The following is a 21,290-nucleotide window of genomic DNA, read 5'->3' on the forward strand; positions in this document are numbered from 1 at the left end:
GCGGGCACGGCCGGCGGCGCAGTTCCGCCCGCGCGCGTCGTGTCCCCGTGGACGGCTGGGCCTCGCTGCGGGCCTGCGCCTCCCTCGGCTCTTGCCGCGGGTCTCGGGGAGTGGGTGAGTGGGGCAGGGCGCGCCGGAGGGGGGCGGGCCAGGGTCTGCGCCGCTGAGGCCCCCCACGCGCCCGCCGAGCGGGCTGAGGGCGCGCTTCCTGCGGACTCGCGGGCCGGGACCGGAGCAGAGGACCCAGGCCCGGGAGCGCCGGGGAGCGAGGACGCGCCTTGTCCACCCCCACCCCCAGACGGGGGCCTCAGTTGCCCGGCGCTCCTGCCGACGCCCACCCCTCCTTTTGCTACACTGATGCTGACTAGGAGGAGAGGCTTGGCTGGCCAACGGTTGGAGACCTGGCCTCTGGCCCTGGCTCGGCCTTGGCCACTCACTCTATCTCGCGGGTCACGCTTTTTTCATCTCTAAAATGGAGGCTGGCAGTATCTGCGCTACCTGCACCACTGGCTGATTGCAGGGTTGGCACTGCCTGCCTAGAAACTCGTTCTGAACCCGGCAGCCTTTAGAATCTTCTGGGAAGCCTTCCAAGTGCTGAGGCCCCAGAATCACCAGGTGTTTGTGATATGGAGCCGGGACTGAGAACCACTGGCCCAGAGTGTCAAGTGACAGTACTGCGATCGATCGTGTGCTGTGTTCTCGCCCGGAATGTGCACTTCCTCCAAAGTGGTTCACAGTCATGAGAAAACAAGCGGCTGGGTTTTTTGTTTTTTGTTTTTTGGGGTTTTTTTGTCCAAAAAGACAGGAATCAAAATCTGGTTTGGTCACTTATTTCCTAGTGCTTAGAATGGTGCATGTCACAAAACATGCACCACTGATTAAATAAATTAACTTCTGATTACTTCCGACCTAGTGGAAGAGTTGATTATTTGGCTTGTTTTTCATCTTTTTATTATGGAAACTTTCAAATATATACAAAAATAGAATCATGTACTGAATGTACCAACTCACAGTCAGTTTCATCTGGTACCTTCACCCCCACTGGATTATTTTAAAGGCTAAATGTACCGTTTCATCCATTAAATACTTGTTTATGTCTATAGAACACAGTAACGCCTTAAATATAAAACCATTATCAATCTCATAAGAATTTCATGTTACCATCTATCCAGTGAAAGTTTACATAGCCCCTATTGTCTCTTTTTTTTCTCCCATTATCTGGTTGTCCAAATCAGGAGTCAAACAAGCTTCACATGCTACACTTGGTTGACGGCTCATATCTCTTGATCTCCTTCCTCTTTATTATTGTTTTTCCTTGTATTTCACTTGTTGAAGAAGCCAAGTCATTTGTCCTGTAATGTTTCTTACATACTGAATTTTGCTTTTTCCATCCCTGTGGTGTCCTTTAATAAACTGGTATTTAGATAACAGCCTTTTCCAGATGCAGGTTATACTTTTTGGCAAGAAAACCTCCTAAATTACTGTGTACTTCATGTTACATCGCATCAGGAGTTGGATTAGGTCTTGTCTCTCTTTGTGGTGTCAAGATTGATCACTGGTACAAATTGTATTGCAGGGTGACTAACTAATTGATCAGGGAATTACAGAAGGATGCCAGCTAATAACCACAGAAGGAATGAGAGAATATCAGCTTGGCAACCCCTAATGAAATAATTGATCCTGGAAATGATCATTAGTGGCTGTTAACGTCAGAAAAAGAGAGACAGCCAGACAGCATGTGCTCCTTGATGGAAGTACCCAATAATACCACTTGTCAAGTATTCTTAGACGATGGGTGAGGGATAAAGATGAAACAGGACTGACCGTGAGTTGATAATTGTTGAAGCTCGGTGATGGGTATGTGACAGTGCATTATATTAATCTGTGTGTGAAATTTTTCATAACAAAAGTTTTTTTAAAAAAAGGTTGACCAGTTGACTAGTGAGCTCACGTCAGCCTGATCCATCCATTATAGTTCTCCATTAGCCTTTCACTAAGTGGTTGTCAAAACTGACTGCATGTTGGAATCACAGGGGAAGAATTTTTTTTTTTTAATTCTAAAACACACGTCTCTTGCAGAATTTCCTGTTTAATTGTTCTGGGATGGAGCCCAATCATTGATATGTTTTAAAAGCTCTCTAGGTGATTCTAATACTCTCATACTCTCCAGGGTTCCGTACCACTGGCTTAGATCTATTATTTGTTACACATGCAAAGTGATTATATTCTATTATACTTTCTGCATTTATTACCTTAAATTTTCAACTTTCTACATTCTGTGTATTCTTCCGCCTCTTGCAAACTGCAATCCAATAAGAAAGCCTCTGCAAATATTATCAGAGGAAGTCCTGATCTGGGAAGTGAAAATGTGGAGTGACACATGGAAAGGACACTAGCAATAACCTGAAGGCTTGTGTGGGGGGTGGAGAGACGTACCACCCACCTGCTGTGTGAGGTGACAGTATCCGCAAATGGAAAGGGAGATCAGGTGATATGTAGTTAGAAGAGCATGTTCGGCATTATGACACATTTCTTAAAAATCATCAATATTGGGCTTCCCTGGTGGCGCAGTGGTTGAGAGTCCGCCTGCCGATGCAGGGGACACGGGTTCGTGCCCCGGTCCAGGAGGATCCCACATGCCGCGGAGCGGCTGGGCCCGTGAGCCATGGCCGCTGAGCCTGCGCCTCCGGAGCCTGTGCTCCGCAACGGGAGAGGCCACAACAGTGAGAGGCCCGCGTACCGCAAAAACAAAAACAAAAACAAACCATCAATATTAAGTAAATTAAATATAAAATAAATTAAAATCAAATAAATAAATGAAATGCTGCTTATTGCAACCAAAAACAATTCAAAGATTTAAAAGAGAAGTTAATAATCTCCACTATCACCACCATCATTTTAATCACCCCTGAGATAACCAATATTAACAATATGGTGTACATTCTTCCTCACCAGACTGTCTTGTATAATGTAGGGGTTTGGGCATTGTTATAAAAATGAGATTATGCCATAACCATCTGTAACTTTTCTCATTGTCATCCCTTCAGGACAAGAGTTACAGACCTGGCTGAACTGTAGAATAAATAGTTCATGATGTGAATATACAATAAAATGTTCAGTTGTTTCCCTATTGATATATATATATATATGTATATATATATATATATATATATATATATATATGTATATATATATTCAGATGGTTTCCAAATTTTAGCCTCCTTAAAAGTAGCACAATAAACATCATTGTACACAGATCCTTTATTTCTGTAAGATCGATTCCCAAAAATGGGATTGCTGGGTTAAAGTATGTTGTTATTAGCAGCATCATTATTATTGGTAATATATATTGCCAGATTACCCTCCCAGAACATAATAGCAATTCATACTAACACCACTAGTAAAATGCAGGTACCCATTTTCCCTTGTCTTGGTTAGCACTGGATAGCATTAATATTTGCCAGCTGATGTGTGGAAAATAATGTCTCTTTTTCTTTAACTTGCATTTCTTCTAACTACTGGGTGACTGAGCACTTTTCATGCTTATTGGCCATTTGGATTTCTACTGTGAATTTCCTGTGTATATTCATTGCTTATTTTTCTATTTTATCAGTTTTTTTGTTTTTATTAATGCATTTACTTGGACCATTTCTTAGGGGCATTAACCCTTTATCATACCGTACAGTTTTCTCCAGGTGTTTTTTTTTGGTCCTTTGACTTTAAGAATCTTGATATATGAAAGTTTTTATGTAGTAAAAATGTCGTTTTAAAAAATTTCTGGGTTTCATGTCTTGCCATTAAGGGCTTTCTCATCCCCAAAGTTATATACATATTCTCCTAATTTTTTGAACATATTTTTTTGGACTTTTCACATTTACATTTCTAAACCATATGGAATGTATTTTTATATACAATGCAAAATAAGAATCTTGCTTTACTTTTTGCTGCAGAAGTAGCCAATTATGTCAGTGTTGTTCATTAAAAAAGCCACCCTTTTTATACTTTTGTTGTATATTGATTTCTGTACGTACCTGGGTTTATTTCTGGACTGTCCCTTCTCTGTCACCTCTATTTTTGTGCCAATATTGTTCTGTTTTCTTTATGCCTGATTAGTGTAGTAGGTGTTAATATCTAGAAAAGTTAAGTCACTACTCAATGCTTTGTGTACTTTTCTTGCCCATTCTCAGACATGTATTTTTTTCTTCCATGTGATCTTTGGGTTGCTTTTATTCCAAGATAAATCCCACTGGAAATCTGATAGAATTTACATTAAATATATATACATTAATTATGAAAAGATAGACATTTCTGTGATAGTAAATCTTCCTATCAGGGAAGCTAATGTGTATCTCTTTTTGGGTCTATTCCTTTCCTATTAACTTTCTAGTTATTTTATAAGGCTTATTTTTCTCTTGTGACTGAGGGGTATTTTCCTCATTTTTATTTTTATCTGGTTATTGCTAGGACTGAGAAAAGTTTTTGATAGATTTTTTTCCCTATAGATGATATATTTATCTAGCTCGCTGTCAAATTTTCTTGTTTTAGTAGTTTTTCTTAAACGTATATGTTTGTTTTCTTCCCTGCCATCAATGTGGATGCTCTATAACTGGTTATATTGATATATAAGTTTGAGTTTGTGCTTATTTTATTTGATGCATATCTCCTATCACAGAAGTATATCAGAGATAGATGTGCCCAAAAGTAGTAAAAGGAAAAAAAGATCTCAGGAGTTGGCAGAAATCTACACACTCAACAGGTTATGGCTGATCACTTATAAGATCAGAAGCCCAGGTGCTAACCCCTCATGGACTCTTTTATTAGGGGAGTGAGACATTCACTCAGCATTACTGTGTGGTATTAGCATTACTGTAGAGTGTTGTAGAGCATTGCTGTGGTTTATGATGGTTCAGAGAAAGGGCTGCTCACCACGGGCACCAGAGTTATCACTCAGTGAGCATAATTAAATTCCAGCTCTTGCCCAGAATCTCACTAGAGTTGTTTATTTATTAGAAAGACTTTTTTAAAAAATTAATAAGCAGAAAGTACAGAGTTCTTACATACCCACTCCTCCCCCCAATTTCCACTAATATTAACATCTTACATTAGTGTGGTAGTGATGAGCCAATATTGATACATTATTTTTTTTAATATTTATTTATTTGGTTGCACTGGGTCTAAGTTGCGGCAGGCAGGCTCCTTAGTTGCAGCGCCTTAGTGGGCTCCTTAGTTGTGGCATGTGAACTCTTAGTTGTGGCATGCATGTGGGATCTGGTTCCCTGATACATTATTATTAACTAAAGTTTACATTAGGGTTCATTCACTCTTTGTGTTGTATATTCTATGGGTTTTGACCAATGTACAATGACGTGTGTCTGTCTTTACTGTATCATACAGAATAGTTTTGCTAAAAAATCCCATGTGCTAAATCCCATGTCCTAAAAATCCCGTGTGCTCCACCTATTCATCCCCCTTCCCCCAAACCACTGTCCTTTTTTTTTTTAACAACAGAAATTTACTCTTGCACAATTCTAGAGGCTAGACATCTGAAATTAAGGTGTCACCTGGACCTTTGTTATGGATAATAAAGCTACAACATAAGGAATGCTTAAGACAGAAGGTGACATGATAGAGTTGCCCTGGAGCTAGTGTCCTGGTGTCTGAATCCTAGCTCTGCCACTTACTAGCCGTGGGACCCTAGGCAAGTCACTACCTCTCTGTGCCTCAGCCTCCCCATCTCTAAAATGGGGATGATGATATAGTACCCACCTTGTAGAGTCAAACCACTGGGTTTTTACCGTTCCCATAGTTTTGCCTTTTCCAGAATGTCATATAGTTGGAATTCAATTATAGTTATTCATTGACTGGGTTTGGCTTTTTTAACATTTATTTTTGTCTGTGTGAGCAGTCATACGAGGTTTGGTAATTTGTGGTTTTAACGGATTAAGAGTTACTAAAATCTTTCTTCGGATGTCTGTGGAAAACTATCAGAGAACAGGAATCCAAACTATGCTTAATAACCAAAACATAGGTAATAGTTAAAACTCACAAGAACCTGTTTTTGGTGATTTTGAGCAGCGCTGTGTAATAATCCCTCAGGGATGTTCTCGTTCCAGGGTGGAAGATGTCTATGGATGTGACATTTCTGGGGACAGGCGCAGCCTACCCATCCCCAGCCCGGGGTGCCTCTGCTCTGGTCCTTCGGTGTGAAGGCGAGTGCTGGCTCTTTGACTGTGGGGAGGGAACCCAGACGCAGCTTATGAAAAGCCAACTTAAAGCAGGTTAGTGTGCATTCAGCTCTCTCGTTAAGGCTGTCTCTTGTCCTGCTGCATTTTCTTGGCTCTCCTTGGGCCTTTTGCTTAGAAACAGCCCTGACAGTTGCACTCCATTTCAGTGCTGGAGCCCTGGCAATACTTGGAAGGCGCTGGGGTGTCTGGCCACACCCACTAAACTATCTTTCTTCCTTCCCTCCTTCCTTCCTTCCTTCCTTCCTTCCCTCCTCCCTCCCTCCCTTCCTTCCTTCCTTCCTTATTTATGTATTTACTTTTGATTCTTCCTGTAAATGTTGAGAGCAAGGATTTCTGTAGGCTTAGGGCATGGAGGATGGAGTGGGTTACGTCAGACATATTGAATAGACGCTGCCCAAGCACAGGAACATACTTATTTCCAGCAGGAGATAGGTAGAAGTATCATGAGAGAATACAAAGGGTGGTAGATGTTCTGGGGAGTGAAATGTTCTTTTCCACTTGGGGTCATCCTCAGAGAAGGTGACCTGTGAGTTGTTAGAGGAGGAGGAAGGGTGCCCTGGGCTGGGAGAAGAGGGGCGTCCCAGCCATAGGAACAGAGTGGGCTTAGCACCAGGCAGACTGAAGAGGACAGTGTTCACCAGAGCCTTGGCCCAGAGTCAGGCAGACCGGGGTTCCGGTCCCAGCTGGGTCTCGGCTTATTACCTTAGCAGATCAGCCAGCTTAAGCTGTACTTTCCCCACCTTTAAAATGGAGTTAAAAACTCGACTTAGAAGGGCTGCTGTGAGAATTGTATATAATAATCCCTTCTCTGTGTGGTTGTCTCCTTCTCATCAGTTCAATCTTAGCTCAAATGCTGTCTTCTCAAAGGCTGAACCTCTGGGGTTAAGTAATTTCTCCTCACCCCAGGCATTCTGCTATTTTGTGCTATTTTTATTGACTTCTTAGCATCATCAATATCTAAAATTATGTTATTTAAATAGTTGTTTCTGTGGTCACTGTTTATTTCCCTGTACAATAAACTCAGTGATCACTTACATACCTAGTAGATGCCTAGTAATATCTGTTCAGTTAATGCATGAATAAGATGTTCAGCACTCAGTACAGTGCCTCTCACTTGTTAGGTCCTGATAAATGGTAGTTATTGAAATTCCTACCACTCATCACAGTACCTAGCGTTTGATGACTCAAGGAAGTATAGTTCTATCATCCAAGGATTCTTGGTCTAGTGGTGAAAACTGACATGCAGACAGTCATGGTGTAATTTGATAAGTAAGAATAATGGAGGTGTTTTCTAACTACTTTTGAAGCACTAAGGAGGGGGACACTAACTGTACCTGTGTGTTCAGGGAAAGCAACCTAGAAATGGTAACAGTTGAGCTAGGATGTAAGAGATGAATAGAAGTTTCTCTGGGGAGAGAAGTAGGGATGGACCTTCAAGGAACAGACAACAAAGTGAGCAAGAGTGTCTAGGAGAGAAATGACATGTTTGGGGAATATTAAGCTATCCAGAACTTTGAGTACTTGGCTGGATAGATGAGAGATAAGAATGCTTAAGGAAGTAAGTAAGGGCAGACTATGAGGACTCCTGTGGTATTCTAAGGTATCTGGACCTTATTCTATTGGCAACAAGGTATCATTAAAAAATTTTAAGCCGAAAAAAAGAAAAATGTAAGCCGAGCAATGACATGGTCTGATTTGTGTTTTAGGACAGTTTTCCAATGGCAAATATATTGGGAGAGAGAGAGATTGGCATCAGGAGACCAGTTCCAAGGCAGTGACATTCACCTGAGAGAGAGAGAAGATGAAGATGTTGAAGCAGGAAGTAGGGATAAGGATGAAGATGAGAGACTCAAAGAGATACTTATAGAGCCAACAGGAGGTGGTGACTGAGTAAATGTCTTGTCTGTGAAGAAGTGAAGAATTATTACAAGTTACAGGTGATGATGTCCCAGACCAAGATTGGGAGTTAGGAAAAGAGCTGTTGGAAGAAGGAACTAATGCACTTGGGACACGTGGCCTTGAGGTGTACACAGTTCAACCCTAATTATATACTGTCTTATGTTGAAACCCTGAGGTCAGAGCAGGTATTATGCTTTACTTCCCTTGGATCACACAGGGGTTCCTTTCATGAGAACATGCCTCCACATGCCAGAGTGGAGGCTGTAATATTTAACAGTTTAGAGAGTAGGGGTTAAGGTGGAAGGGTGATTAAAATAGAAACAAGTAACTGTTGTGTTAAGAGGTTTGGGTGTAGGGTAAGTCTTCACTGTTTATTTAGTACCTGTATCAGTTATCTAATGCTGCATAGCAGATTATAAATTTAGTGGGTTATTTGCATTTATTATCTCATAGTTTCTGTGGGTCAGGGAGTTCGGGCCTGGTTTAGCTGGATTCTCTGCTTCAGGGTCTCACTAGGCTGCAATCCAGGTCTTGGCCAGGTCTGCAGTCTCATCAGAGTCTCCACTAGGGGAAGAATCTGTTTTCAGTGCTCACTCAGGTTGTCGGCAGAATCCTTGTAGTTGTAGGACTGAGGCTGCCTGTAGCAACTAGAGGCCTCCTATAGTTCCTCGTCATGGGGGTTTCTGCTTCAGGGTAGCTTGCTCGATTACTGCCAGCAAGGGAGAGAGACTCCAGAGCAAGTCTGCCAGCAAGATGGAGTCTTGTAAATGACATAATCGTATTGCATCCTTGTGCCATATTTTACTGGTTAGGAGTAAGTGCCCAGTGCCACCCGCACTCAAGGAGAAGGAATTATAGAAGGATATGAACAGCAGGAGGCAGGGGCCATGGTGGTACCCATGCACCACCTTAACTCTATCCGCCACAGTACCTTTCTCTAGTGTTTTATATTTTACAGCTTTTTTATCTATTTTTTAAACAGTTCACAAAGCTCGAGCTTTTTAAAATAAAAGTTTGGCAAAAAATAATAATAAAATAAAATCTAAGGGAACCTTTAGTTTACAACATTTTTGTTGACTTAAGAAGAAATTTTCTGGCTTCAGAGAGGAGGGTGATACGGTAATCCCAGAACATTAGCTGAGACACTCTAGCGCTTCAGAAGCCCCTGTCTCAACCTGGAATGCAGCACCCTCAAAACATCTTGGTTTCTCTCAATAACCCAATATGAACCTATCGCTACTGGAGTCATTGAAGCCCTTTTAGCTTATACTACCTCCTGGGGTAATAATGTTTTATGGGTTTCATAAGGAAGTATTTTCTGTTTCTCTAGATACACTTCTTGCAAGTTTCCTTGGTCCTAATATGCAAGCATCTGATGAAAAAGTGTAGGTTTGCCATATCTATTTTTTTCATCATTTTAAAGAGTGAGCTTAGGCCTTTTTTTCCTCAAAAATGATTACAAAAAGCATTATAAAAGTATAATTTTAAAAATGATTATAATAATCATACATGCTCATTGTAAAAGTTCAAACAAAGCAGAAAAATATAAATAAGAAAAGCCTAAATCCCCCTCTCTTTGGTGAATTTTCTATACATGTAGATATGGTAATGGTGTACGTGTATGTGTGTGTGTGTGTTTGTGTATAATTTTGCATAAACGGAATCAAACTATACTTGGTGTGACCTGCTTTTTTTCAACTGAATATTACGTATGAATGATGTATTGCAGACATTTTCCTACGGCAGTAAATATCACTGCATTATCCCTTAGAGGATGCTTAGTATTCTACTCCTATATGGATGACATTTTCCCTGGTAACTTTCGTGATCTTAAGTGAAAGGGAACTCATGCATTTTTCTTTTTTCATTTGATAGCTTCCTCTTACCTTTGATAATTGTGGTTGCCATTCCTTCTCCCTCTGAAATCAACTTTCTTGAAAAATGAAATGTTTGTCTTCCCTGAAACTGTGATATCTGTGGGAAGTACCTTTTCTTACTTAATTTATCTCACTTGCTTTGAGTTCACAGATTGTTTTGGTGTTCAGTCTTGGCTGTGTTTTGCAGTAGATAGGGAGAGGCCCAGAAAGTCTGATTTGGCAGTTTTGAGGTCAGCATGAGACTCAACAACTGTTGTAGTTCTTTTGTCTCTTGAGTCCTCAGGTCACACTTGGGGGTGTGTTGGCAGCCCAGACAGCAGGAAGGGGGAAAGGAAAGGGTTCCAGAAGTCAAAAAACTGCAAAAGCGAGGACTAAAAAGAGAAAACAAAAAGGAGCATGTTGAGGAAACTTCTAGCGTGCCTCCTGGCAATTTTCAAGGTTCAAGATCAGCCTCTGCCCAGTCTATTCTCTGCCACAGGGCCCTGGCTTGGTGTAGTAACACTGGGAACACTCGCTTGGAGAACACTGTTACCTAGATTGCACAGGACAAATCCCATCACCATAAACTATTCCTGTTCTTTTATGGCATCGATAAACTGTTCCTGTTCTTTTATGGTATCAAATGTTTGAAATGGGTGGGCCATGAGCTAGGACTGGAAGCCACTGTTATACTAAAAATGTGTTAATTGTGATTGTTGCTTTTAAAAGGCCTTGTGGTGCATCTGAGAAAAATGTTGATGTGGCATCCTGCCACATACCAGGAGTAAATTCAGTTTACCAATGGCTAAATCAAGTTACAACCTAAGTCACTATGCAGTGGAAAAGCCGTTGTATTAGTTCAGATTGAGAGAAAGGGAGGGGCCCACATGCCTTTCCATAGCACCATGGGGGATCTACCCTCTGAACTGCACTCTGCATCTATTGCCCACTTCCTCCCCCTCGGTTCTTCACCCCACTCCCTTTCCACCTCCCTCCTTCTCCCTCCTTCCTTTCCTCTCCCTCCCTCACCCCCCTTCCTTTTTCTCCTTCTTCAGCCTCACCCAGACAAGCAGGCTCTGGCTTGGTTAGTTAATCTCTGTCCAGTGTGGAGTCCTTAAAAGGCAATTTTGAATTCAGGCACTGGTCCAGTCCGCTGGAGCCAGGGGAACATTTTTATGCTGGAAGTACTGTTCATATTTGCTGTTCTCAGAGGGAGCAGTAGGGGGCAGTGTAACTGCCAGATGTTTTTAACACTTGTGGCCTATCTGGTAACTTATGTGAATCATTTTGGTACGCTTTTCCTTTTTTTTTTTTTTTTTTTTTTTTTTTTTCAGTAAGAGGATGTGTAGGAAAATACTCTTAAAACTGTAACAATGTGTAATTTGAGGATGTTTTATGAAAAAAAGTTGTATCTTATTAAAACCATCTAGTAAAATAATACCTATCTTTCTTGCTTCTAGAATCATGTAGAAGAATATAAAGAAATAAGTTTATGGTGATAAGTAGAACTTCTAAATTCATTTTATTGCTTTCTATGTAAGTTGTTATGCATGTTTCAAGTAGCTTTGTATGGGTTTTATTTCTGAAAAATTCCCAAATTTATTTCTCTGCCTCAATCAAAAGGGAGAATTACTAAGATCTTCATCACGCATCTTCATGGAGACCATTTCTTTGGCCTTCCTGGCCTCCTCTGCACAATCAGCCTGCAGAGTGGCTCCATGGTCACCAAACAGCCGATTGAAATCTATGGCCCTGCGGGGCTTCGGGACTTTATCTGGCAAACCATGGAACTTTCTCACACGGAGTTGGTCTTCCCTTATGTGGTCCATGAGCTGGTGCCTACAGCGGATCAGTGTCCTACAGAAGAACTGAAAGAATTTGTACACGTGAATAAAGCAGACCACCCTCCCAAAGACGGACAGGGAAGAACTATCCTGTTAGACTCAGAAGAAAACTCATACCTCCTGGTTGATGATGAACAGTTTGTTGTGAAAGCATTTCGCCTCTTTCATCGAATACCCTCCTTTGGATTTTCAGTTGTGGAGAAGAAACGCCCAGGTAAACTCAATGCACAGAAACTGAAAGATCTTGGTAAGTGTTTTTTTTCCTTTCTCGTCAGTCGAGTTGTTGTTAACCAGAGCAGTTAGAAGTGTCATAGAAACCTTCTTTTCTTGTCTCCCAGGCCAAAAACTGACATTTTCTCTACTTACTTCCTTTGCCCAAAGTTTGTTTATTAAGGGAAATTCTTGGGGCCAAAATATGCTATACAGAGCAAAAACCAAGTATCTATTTGAATTCTCTCTTCAGCTCCCTAGATGCACATTCTTGATCTGTCTTATCTTCAGCTTTTACTATCTTGGTTGGTGGAGTGGACCTGTTGTCTCAGGTCTAGGCTTTTATTTTTTCATGTCATCTTTTTTTTTTTTTTTTTTTTTTTGCAGTACGCGGGCCTCTCACTGTTGTGGCCTCTCCCACTGTGAGCACAGGCTCCAGACGCGCAGGCTCAGTGGCCATGGCTCACGGGCCCAGCCGCTCCGCGGCATGTGGGATCTTCCCGGACCGGGGCACGAACCCGTGTCCTCTGCATTGGCAGGCGGACTCTCAACCACTGTGCCACCAGGGAAGCCCTCATGTCATCTTTTTGATATATGTTTTCAATGACATCTTTGGCCAGAGACTTTTTGCCATAGTTCTTAACCTTGCAACTCCAACCAACTGCTTTCTGGGTTTTCCTTCTTTATTGACTTTGCCTAGTCAATCAACCTTGATTAAGTTAATTTGGTGTTTAGAACACTGCCTTAACCAGTTTTATATACCTGGGTTCATCACGCTTGGAAGCAAGCATCCAGAGATTGGCTTGGGGCCCATCAGTGGCTTCATACGTCCTCCGTGCTAGGCCATCATGTGTGAGAGTTCTTCAGCACCTCTCCCAAAGCAGTGTCCAGGTACATCATTCCTCCAGCATACCACCTTCCTTGGCATGGCTACAACAGAGCCTGTGAAAACATGGTGATGGTGCTGTTTTTTTGTGTGTCTTTTCTTTACTTATGCAATGTCTTTCTGTCCCAACTAAAACAAAATGCTAAGTAATGAGGAAAAGTGCCTTAGGCCAAAGGTATTTTTATTATCTAAAAACCTGTGAAAATACTGTTGAATTGGGAAACTTAAAACATGATCTGTGTTGGAATTAGTGAACACATTCTGTTTGTTTGTATGTGTTGCCCAGAGTGATGATCAGGTGTTAATTAATATGAGATTTAAGCCCAGTTTGGTAAACATGGAACTGCCCCTATCTACAAAGAAGATTGATTATTTATAACTGCCTGAAATTCTGCTTGATCTTGTGATCCAGACAATCCCCTCTAACAGTTTTTTTTTATTATGTTAGTTTGTTGGTACCTTGTCATTTAAATGGGCTCTTTAATTTTACCCAAAGATGAGCTTATTAAATACGGCACTCTCAAATAATGTTATTCCCATGCACAGCAGAGAATCAAGGCTGTTATCTTGACTGTGATAAGGTTTTAGTGGGACTTAAGAGCTTAAAACTCATCTGACACGTGTGCTTGGAAATGTTTTAAGTACTCGGGCATTGCTAATATCAATAGCCAACAGTGAACTTTTAAAAATGTATAAATATTCCAGTTTTCCACAAGTAATAAAATATTTATAACAATCATGAAAAGAATTGGATGCCTTTTCCATTTGCTATTTGCTGTGCTGTTGAAACAGACTCCCTTAACAAGTCATAAATGCCATTCCCATGACATGATATTATCTGCCTCTGTCGTTAGGTGTTCCGCCAGGTCCTGCCTATGGGAAGCTGAAAAATGGAATTTCTGTTGTTTTGGAAAACGGAGTTACAATTTCTCCCCAAGATGTCTTAAAAAAGCCTATTGTTGGAAGAAAAATCTGCATTTTGGGTGACTGTTCTGGGGTTGTGGATGATGGAGGAGTGAAGCTGTGCTTTGAAGCAGACCTGTTGATCCATGAAGCAACCCTGGATGACACCCAGATGGACAAAGCAAAAGAACATGGCCACAGCACGCCACACATGGCAGCGGCATTTGCAAAGCTGTGCCAAGCAAAGAGGCTCGTTCTGACTCACTTCAGTCAGAGGTACAAACCAGTTGCCTTGGCCAGAGAAGGAGAAACAGATGGGATCGTAGAGCTTAAAAAGCAAGCCGAATCAGTGTTAGATCTCCAAGAAGTGACTCTAGCAGAAGATTTTATGGTGATTGGCATTCCAATCAAGAAATGAAGCCAGTGTTCCTGAATGCGTTCTGGTGTGTTTGTGAATATGTTACTGAACCAACAGTCAAATTCGTTGTTGTTGTCGTCGTCGTTTTGGTCTAAAATTATCTGGGTCCTAACAGTCCTAACAAGGATGGAGCTGCGTTGCTGAACTAACTCAGCACTGAGAAGGGAGCAAGCTTTGTGATAATAGATCACTTTAAAAAGAATAAAACCAGAACCCTTCTTCAAGTCCACGTTTGACAAAACGATCGACTATTCAGGTGCACAGGTTTCGTGGCTGCCGCCTCGGAGGGTGGCCGATACGCCACGCAATCCTGGGCGTAGCTTCTGCCCGGCTTTATTGCTGTGGTCGGCAAAGCAGTAGCAGGGCTTGGCCCTCCTGGCTAAAAATGGTATTTTGGCAGTTTGTGTTGAATCTGTTCGTGTTATTAACAGAATAGAGAGAAATGTAATGAGACATTGGATATGAAGGGTTGAAGCTGGCACGTTAAGTCTTGAATTCTTTGCTTGAATACTGAGTGCAGAGTCAGGCTAGGTGTTTATCCTCCAATTAATATTTTATTGAACTTTCCAGTTTGCTTTAAACCTGTGGTTCTCAGTTGGAGGTGATACTCTCCCTTAGATGGAGTTTTGAAATTGTGGGGATGTCTCTTGTCAAAACTAGGGGGGGTTACTACTGGTATTTAGTCAGTAGGGGCCAGGATGCTAGATCCTACAAAGTTTGGTCAGTCCTAAACAGTGAAGAATTATCTCATCCCAAGATGCATATTGCAGGCCTGTTGAGATACACAGCAAGTTAAAACTTAAACTCCCACTGTGAATATACTTTATAAAAATCAGTGGCATACTGAGTTGAACTACGAGGTAAGTCAAATCCTACAACAAATCCTAAAAAGCTAGCTAAGTGAATATGTTGGAATTGGAACATCTTATCAAATATTATTTGTCATAAATGAGCTATGAGCTGGAGCTTATGAATCTGGAGGTTAAAAAATGATACCTGTCCAACTTGCGTTTACGCTTTCCAATAAATAATTCTTTGAGCACAATTTTAGTAAATGTTCTTTCTAGAATAGCTTTTCTTCCTGAGTTGCCTTCCACCTCCCTTCTGTCTTTCATGCGGTATCTCTGACTCATTTTCCCACAGTATTTCTCAAAATGTGTTAATGGAAAGGTAGTCTCAAGTACTGATTCAGTCAAAAGGATTCCCTAATCAAATCAGTTTGGGAAACCCTGTATGCTATGTGTCCCTCTGGCAGAGTTCTAGTTCCCATCGGTACATTAAAGACAGCACTGCTTCAGGGATCACCAGCCAGTCTTTGGTGCCAGAAGGACCTGATTTCAGAGTCCCATTCTTTACCTCATGATGGTGTGCTCTGGAGCAGATTACTTACTCTCTGAGCTTTAGCTTGCTTATCTCTAAAAATGGGAAAAATAAGAATAAGACAGTGAAAAATTATCACTGAAAAATAAGAGGGAAAAAATTAAATAAGACAGTGTATAGAAGGAGCATAGCACATTGTTTCAAGGCATAAAGTCCTGAAGTACAGAGGCCTGTCAACTCTATTGAACCCCTTTCTGAGTCATATTTCTCCGTATACTATCTATTAACATCTCAAGAACCTAAGAGTTTATTGTACACTCACTCAGAAATCCTGTCATGGTGAATACTGTTAAATTTCTTTCGGTCCTGGGGCTTTTCTAGTAAAAATTGACTCCTGGATGGGTCTGGAATCCCTAGAGTAGTAATAATCAAATGGGTCTAGTTACTCAGTATCTCAGTCATTCTGAAGCAGTCTCCAGAATGGTCTGATTCAGCCCTACTCTAGGCTCCCGGCCTGCCAAAGTACCAAAGTTGACCAGACTTAAAGTGTATCTTGATTTCTGAACTCAATTCAAACAAGCATTTATTAGATACCAACAGTGTGCCAAAACCTGTACAAGAGGGAATGGCTAGTAGTAGTACCTCTAATGCCTGGAGCTCTTGTGGGTAAAGATTATATCTTAGTCACCTCTGCATTCTTGGAAATACCCACCCGTAGTATGCACTCAGAAATATTTATTGAATGAAATGAGGCCTTGATGTCATGAATGCACAGAATTTATGACCTAAAGTTTAGAACCTGTGCCTAGCCCATTTTATTACTGTATTTGTCCAAAAATTTTAGCTGCCTGATTGGTGGTACCCCATTCACTGTGTTGGGAGTACATAAATGAATATAAGACAAAATTTCAGGCTCACTGTCTAAGTGCTAAAGACTGATAGGTAAACCAAAGTAAGTACGCAGTTCCTGATTTTATAGCATACCACTCAATTTTGCTGTTCCTGAGCATTCCTTGAGAGCTGACTTGAGCTCTAGCCCTTAGAATCAGGCTCTATTGATAAGTGTGGGCTAAGCCCTCAGAGAACATGGGAATGTGGACGAATTGATATGTTGCATTAAGTGTAGGGTATCAGTTCATGGTGAGAGTTCTTTCTTGGACTCTCTTCCGGCCTAGAATTTGTTCTTAATGGTAGAACACATTCTAAGAATTTGTGGAGCTAGAATTAAGAGTGAATCTTAAATTGGATTTCCTAGAGCTTGTAATTTGTTCATGGTTAATGTGACTCCAGATGGGATTAGAATATGTGGTGTTCCCCAAATTTATTTGATCACTGAATCCTCTTTTGCCAAGGAGCATCTTGAAACACTGAGAAATGCTGTTTCTTAATACTCTGAAAAGTATTATATTTATAATTTTTACCTGGACAATTTATTGAAGTAATAAGTTCCATATCTACACCGAGTATAGTATTTTCTTTGTCTTAAACTGACTTTCCAATTGTCAGGAATTCATAGGTTCTTGCTTATTTTAAATAAATATGCACTTTCTGTTTCTCTAAAGGTACTTAGACTTGCCCAAATACACCCCAAATCATCTCTGTTTTCAAATACCCATGCCTCATTAATATACTTTTAATAAACTTTTAAACATAAAAGCAGCATATGCTCAGTAGTTAACTTTTTTTAAAGATTCAAGAAAAGATGATGATTACTCATAATTCCACCATCCAGAGAGCTACCGCTTTGGTCCAGTGATCCTCAAACTGATATGTAAGTCAGTATAACTCAAGGGAGTACATAGGTGGACAAGGGTGCATAGGTAGCCAGAGATCCTTGGGCTGATTCCAAAGACTCTAATTCAGTAGGTCTGGGGTGGAACCCAAGAATCTGCATTTTTAAAAAACCACCCCCAGGTGATTCTGAAGTATATGAGTGGTAGAACACATGAGAAAAAAGCTGTCTTTATTTATGCACTTTGAAAAATTGAAGTGTGTATAAATATTTTATGTATATTTAAACATGCTTATAGATCTATGTATATTACACACATGCATATTTGTACATGTAGGTTGACCTCAACTGTTTTTTCTCACTTAACATGAACATTTCCTCACAGTATTAACTGTTCTTTGAAAGCATGAATTTAATGATTTTATATTATTCCATTCTATAGAGGTAATATAATTTATCTGTTTTCCTACTTTTGGGGCATTGAGATTGTTTTCCATTATTATAAATAATACTATCATGAATATTCTTGGGCATAAATCTTTGTATCTCTGAGTATTTCCTTAGGATTGATTTCTCTGAAGGTCAAAACATCTGCCTTACTGTTTTGGACTCTGGGTAAGAATCTCCCACTTGTTTTCTAGCTCAAACTGCAGCAGCATGAAGAGAGGCCTGTTTCACTACTCCATTGACAGATGATATTGAATATCATCAATTAATGACTTTTCTAACACTTCTCTTCCAAGACATTTGTCTTATAAAGATTATTTTTGCCTTCTAGTGAAAATAACTTTATTATGTCTTTCAACCACCACATATAATTCAACTGTGATTTCCTTGAATATTCTTATGCCACCTTAAAATCTGACCGTTCTTTCTTGAAGGGGTAAAAATCCTTCCTGCTTCACATATGTTCATGACAGATGTAAGAGTGAAGGTAACTTTTGTCTTCACAAAGATGTAAATTTATGGTGAAATGTATTGATTCTGTCCTTACTGACTGATGGATTTTTTTAGGTACTGAATGAGTCAAGAGTATTTTTTTTTTTATATGGGGAGAATAAAAAGGAAACACTGGTGATGTTCACTCTTTGGCAGGATAAGAATAGAGTTTAAGGGGGTTGCGGTGGGACATGTGGTAAGATTGAGAAATTCTTTTCTTCCATAGTACGAAGTAAAAACTAAAGAGTACTCTGACCCTATTATGTTTTTTAAAAAGGGGCAGGTGGCAGTAAGTACCGGGTGAATAAGAGTGGAGGATCCTTAGCGGAAGGTGCAAGGGATGTGGGGAGGGACAGGCAGAGGACCGTTTTATATAAGCCTAAGAGCCCTAGTACTATTTGGTATTTGGAACTACTTATGTGTGTAAGTGTGTGTCATTTAGTTTAAAAATTACATTAAAACACATAAACATAGATAAGACCCTGCTCCAAATAATTATTTCCGTTGGTGTCTCCAGATGGGTGCCCCAGGCAGCTAACAGTTCCTTTCAAGACTTTTTAACATTCCAATCCACTCTCCATACCACAGAGAGATTTTTTTCAAAATGCAGATCTGAGCCTAGCGCGCAGATTTTAACGTTCTTGCCTTGCCCTCCCCTCCAAGCTAAGCTTACTGCGCGGCGCCACTCTTTTGTGCAGCCCTAGCCACGTGGGCCTTTAGTCCTTTGTCAGAGGCTCCTGTTGTTGCACAGTCTTGGCATGGACAGCTCCCTGGGCCTGGACCCTGCTCCCTCAGCCTGGAGCGCTCTTCCTCTTCTCCCCAAGTTAACCCTTGCTGGGCCTTCTGCTCACGGCTCTGCAGTCCATGCTCCTGGAAGCCTTCCCAGACTTCCCCGCTAGGTCGCGTGTGACTCTCAACAGTACCGGCACCCCACATTCCTGTTGCCTGTCACTTCATATTTTCATTTTTTTCCTGTGAATATTCAGTTGATGTTTCTCTTTTGCACTAGCACTGTGAGCTTCACAAGAGCAGAACTGTGTCTGATTTTGTTTCCCTTTGTGCCCCAGCGCCTAGCTCAGCCCCTGGAACAAATTAGGCATTCAATAAGTAGTGGTGACTGGTTCAATTTTCCTTGCCATCCTGTTACTCTATAAGATGCAATACCTTGTTCTCCTACGGATTTTTCCTGATTAATATTAAAAGCAAAAAAAGCAAAAATCCCTACCCTTAATCTCTGAACTAAAAATAGAGAGGAAGGGCTTCCCTGGTGGCGCAGTGGTTGAGAGTCCGTCTGCCGATGCAGGGGACACAAGTTCGTGCCCCGGTCTGGGAAGATCCCACATGCCGCAGAGCGGCTGGGCCCGTGAGCCATGGCCACTGAGCCTGTGCATCCAAGAGCCTGTGCTCTGCAACGGGAGAGGCCACAGCAGTGAGAGGCCCGTGTACCGCAAAAATAATAAATAAATAGGGCCTCCCTGGTGGCGCAGTGGTTGAGAGTCCGCCTGCCGATGCAGGGGATACGGGTTCGTGCCCCGGTCTGGGAGGATCCCATATGCCACGGAGCGGCTGGGCCCGTGAGCCATGGCCGCTGGGCCTGCGCGTCCGGAGCCTGTGCTCCGCAATGGGAGAGGCCACAACAGTGAGAGGCCCGCATACCGAAAAAAAAAAAAAAATAATAATAATAATAATAAATAAATAAATAAATAAATAAAAATAGGAAGAGAATGGTTGCCTATGACCTTAAAATGAGGCAAATCTTTATAAATACTAATTCTAAAGCTTTAGCTTGGTGTCCTAAGATATGCAGACAGATAACCTAGAGTCAGGGAAAGGGCTGGAAAAAGGAGTTTCTCTGCCTGAGAAAGTGGGATGTTGGCCTTCGCTCTGCATAGGAATCTCAGATCAAAGGTATAAAGAATGAGGGGAGAAGGCCAGCCCCATGCGGGAGTCTGGAGCCCCATGCAGGGTAGGGAAAGGGTGGAAGAACCTTAAGAACACAGGTCTGATGTTCACTTTTATGGTGGCTGCGTTGCTTGAAAGTAAGTCCCTCCATTTCCTGCAGACTTTCTTTGAAGTCTGCTGGACACGTAGGATTTGGGGATCTCTCCTCAACACTTCACACCACCAAACTAGAACACGTTCTGAATTCCATGACTGGGTTGACCTGGGTGGGAAAAGGACAGCAGGAGTGAAAGAATGAGACAATCCCAAACTAACACGGTTCAGAAGCAGCAGAGTCAGAGGTGTGACCGCCAGAACCTTCTCCCAGGAATTTTCAGAAGATGGTAAGGAGGGCACTGACCTTTACATAACCCATGGAATGGGGAGGTAGTAGAGGGTTGAGCCAATTTCACGTATACCTTAAAGGACAGGGTAACTCTAGCTGACACCTGGACACAGATATTTAGGTGCCCTTGACAGACATTTTTTTTTTTTTTTTTTTTTTTGCGGTACACGGGCCTCTCACTGTCATGGCCTTTCCCGTTGCGGAGCACAGGCTCCAGATGCGCAGGCTCAGCGGCCATGGCTCACGGGCCCAGCCGCTCTGTGGCAATGTGGGATCTTCCCAGACCGGGGCACGAACCCGTGTCCCCTGCATTGGCAGGCGGACTCTCAACCACTGCGCCACCAGGGAAGCCCGACAGACATATTTTTAAGGATTAAAAAGCTGTCACATCGAGGATAAGGAAGTCGAAGGGGGTGCCTAAGTTTATCCAAAGTAAAGAATATTTCTGCTCCTAAATAAAGCTAGCTGAGAAACACTGTTGCTCTGATGTCAGCATGCTAATCATACTCAGCAGACACAGCAGGTACAAAGATTAAATTCGCCCACAAAAAAGTAAAAGGGGAAAGGTGAAGGATCAAGTTGCCCAGCTATATAAATCCCCCTGTAACTGCCAGAAACTATTCAGGCATACTCAGGTAGAGCTAAGCAACACTGAGTTCAGTGTCACGAAATGTAACCAAGGCTATTTTGTCTAGGTTGTTCTCCTCATTGTTGTGGCTTCCAGATCACAGGCTTGTCTGAATGACACCAT

The 21,290-nt window shown here is 41.6% G+C and overlaps 1 protein-coding gene across 3 annotated transcripts; it reads left to right on the forward strand.

Annotated features, from left to right (window-relative positions):
- Positions 1-17,706, forward strand: ELAC1 (elaC ribonuclease Z 1). Of its 3 annotated transcripts, XM_060119094.1 has the most exons (5): positions 1-114; positions 1,577-1,825; positions 6,114-6,278; positions 11,624-12,091; positions 13,795-17,706. In XM_060119094.1, exons 3-5 carry the CDS (start codon positions 6,122-6,124, stop codon positions 14,259-14,261), a joined length of 1,092 nt encoding a protein of 363 aa, XP_059975077.1. In that variant the 5' UTR covers positions 1-114; positions 1,577-1,825; positions 6,114-6,121; the 3' UTR covers positions 14,262-17,706. The 3 variants fall into 3 exon arrangements, with proteins under 3 accessions (XP_059975077.1, XP_059975078.1, XP_059975076.1); XM_060119095.1 differs by lacking the exon at positions 1,577-1,825 and having other exon boundaries at positions 6,097-6,278; XM_060119093.1 differs by lacking the exon at positions 1,577-1,825.
- The last annotated feature ends 3,584 nt before the right edge of the window (positions 17,707-21,290 follow it).

Source organism: Mesoplodon densirostris, chromosome 15, assembly GCF_025265405.1.
Source record: "Mesoplodon densirostris isolate mMesDen1 chromosome 15, mMesDen1 primary haplotype, whole genome shotgun sequence".
Lineage (NCBI taxonomy): Eukaryota > Metazoa > Chordata > Mammalia > Artiodactyla > Ziphiidae > Mesoplodon > Mesoplodon densirostris.

Excerpts from the sequence above, each read along its gene's own strand:
- ELAC1 (XM_060119094.1), top strand. The coding sequence starts at position 6,122 with ATGTCTATGGATGTGACATTTCTGGGGACAGGCGCAGCCTACCCATCC. Across the intron at positions 6,279-11,623 it reads GAAAAGCCAACTTAAAGCAG|GGAGAATTACTAAGATCTTC; the intron begins GTTAGTGTGCAT and ends CTCAATCAAAAG. Across the intron at positions 12,092-13,794 it reads ACAGAAACTGAAAGATCTTG|GTGTTCCGCCAGGTCCTGCC; the intron begins GTAAGTGTTTTT and ends CTCTGTCGTTAG.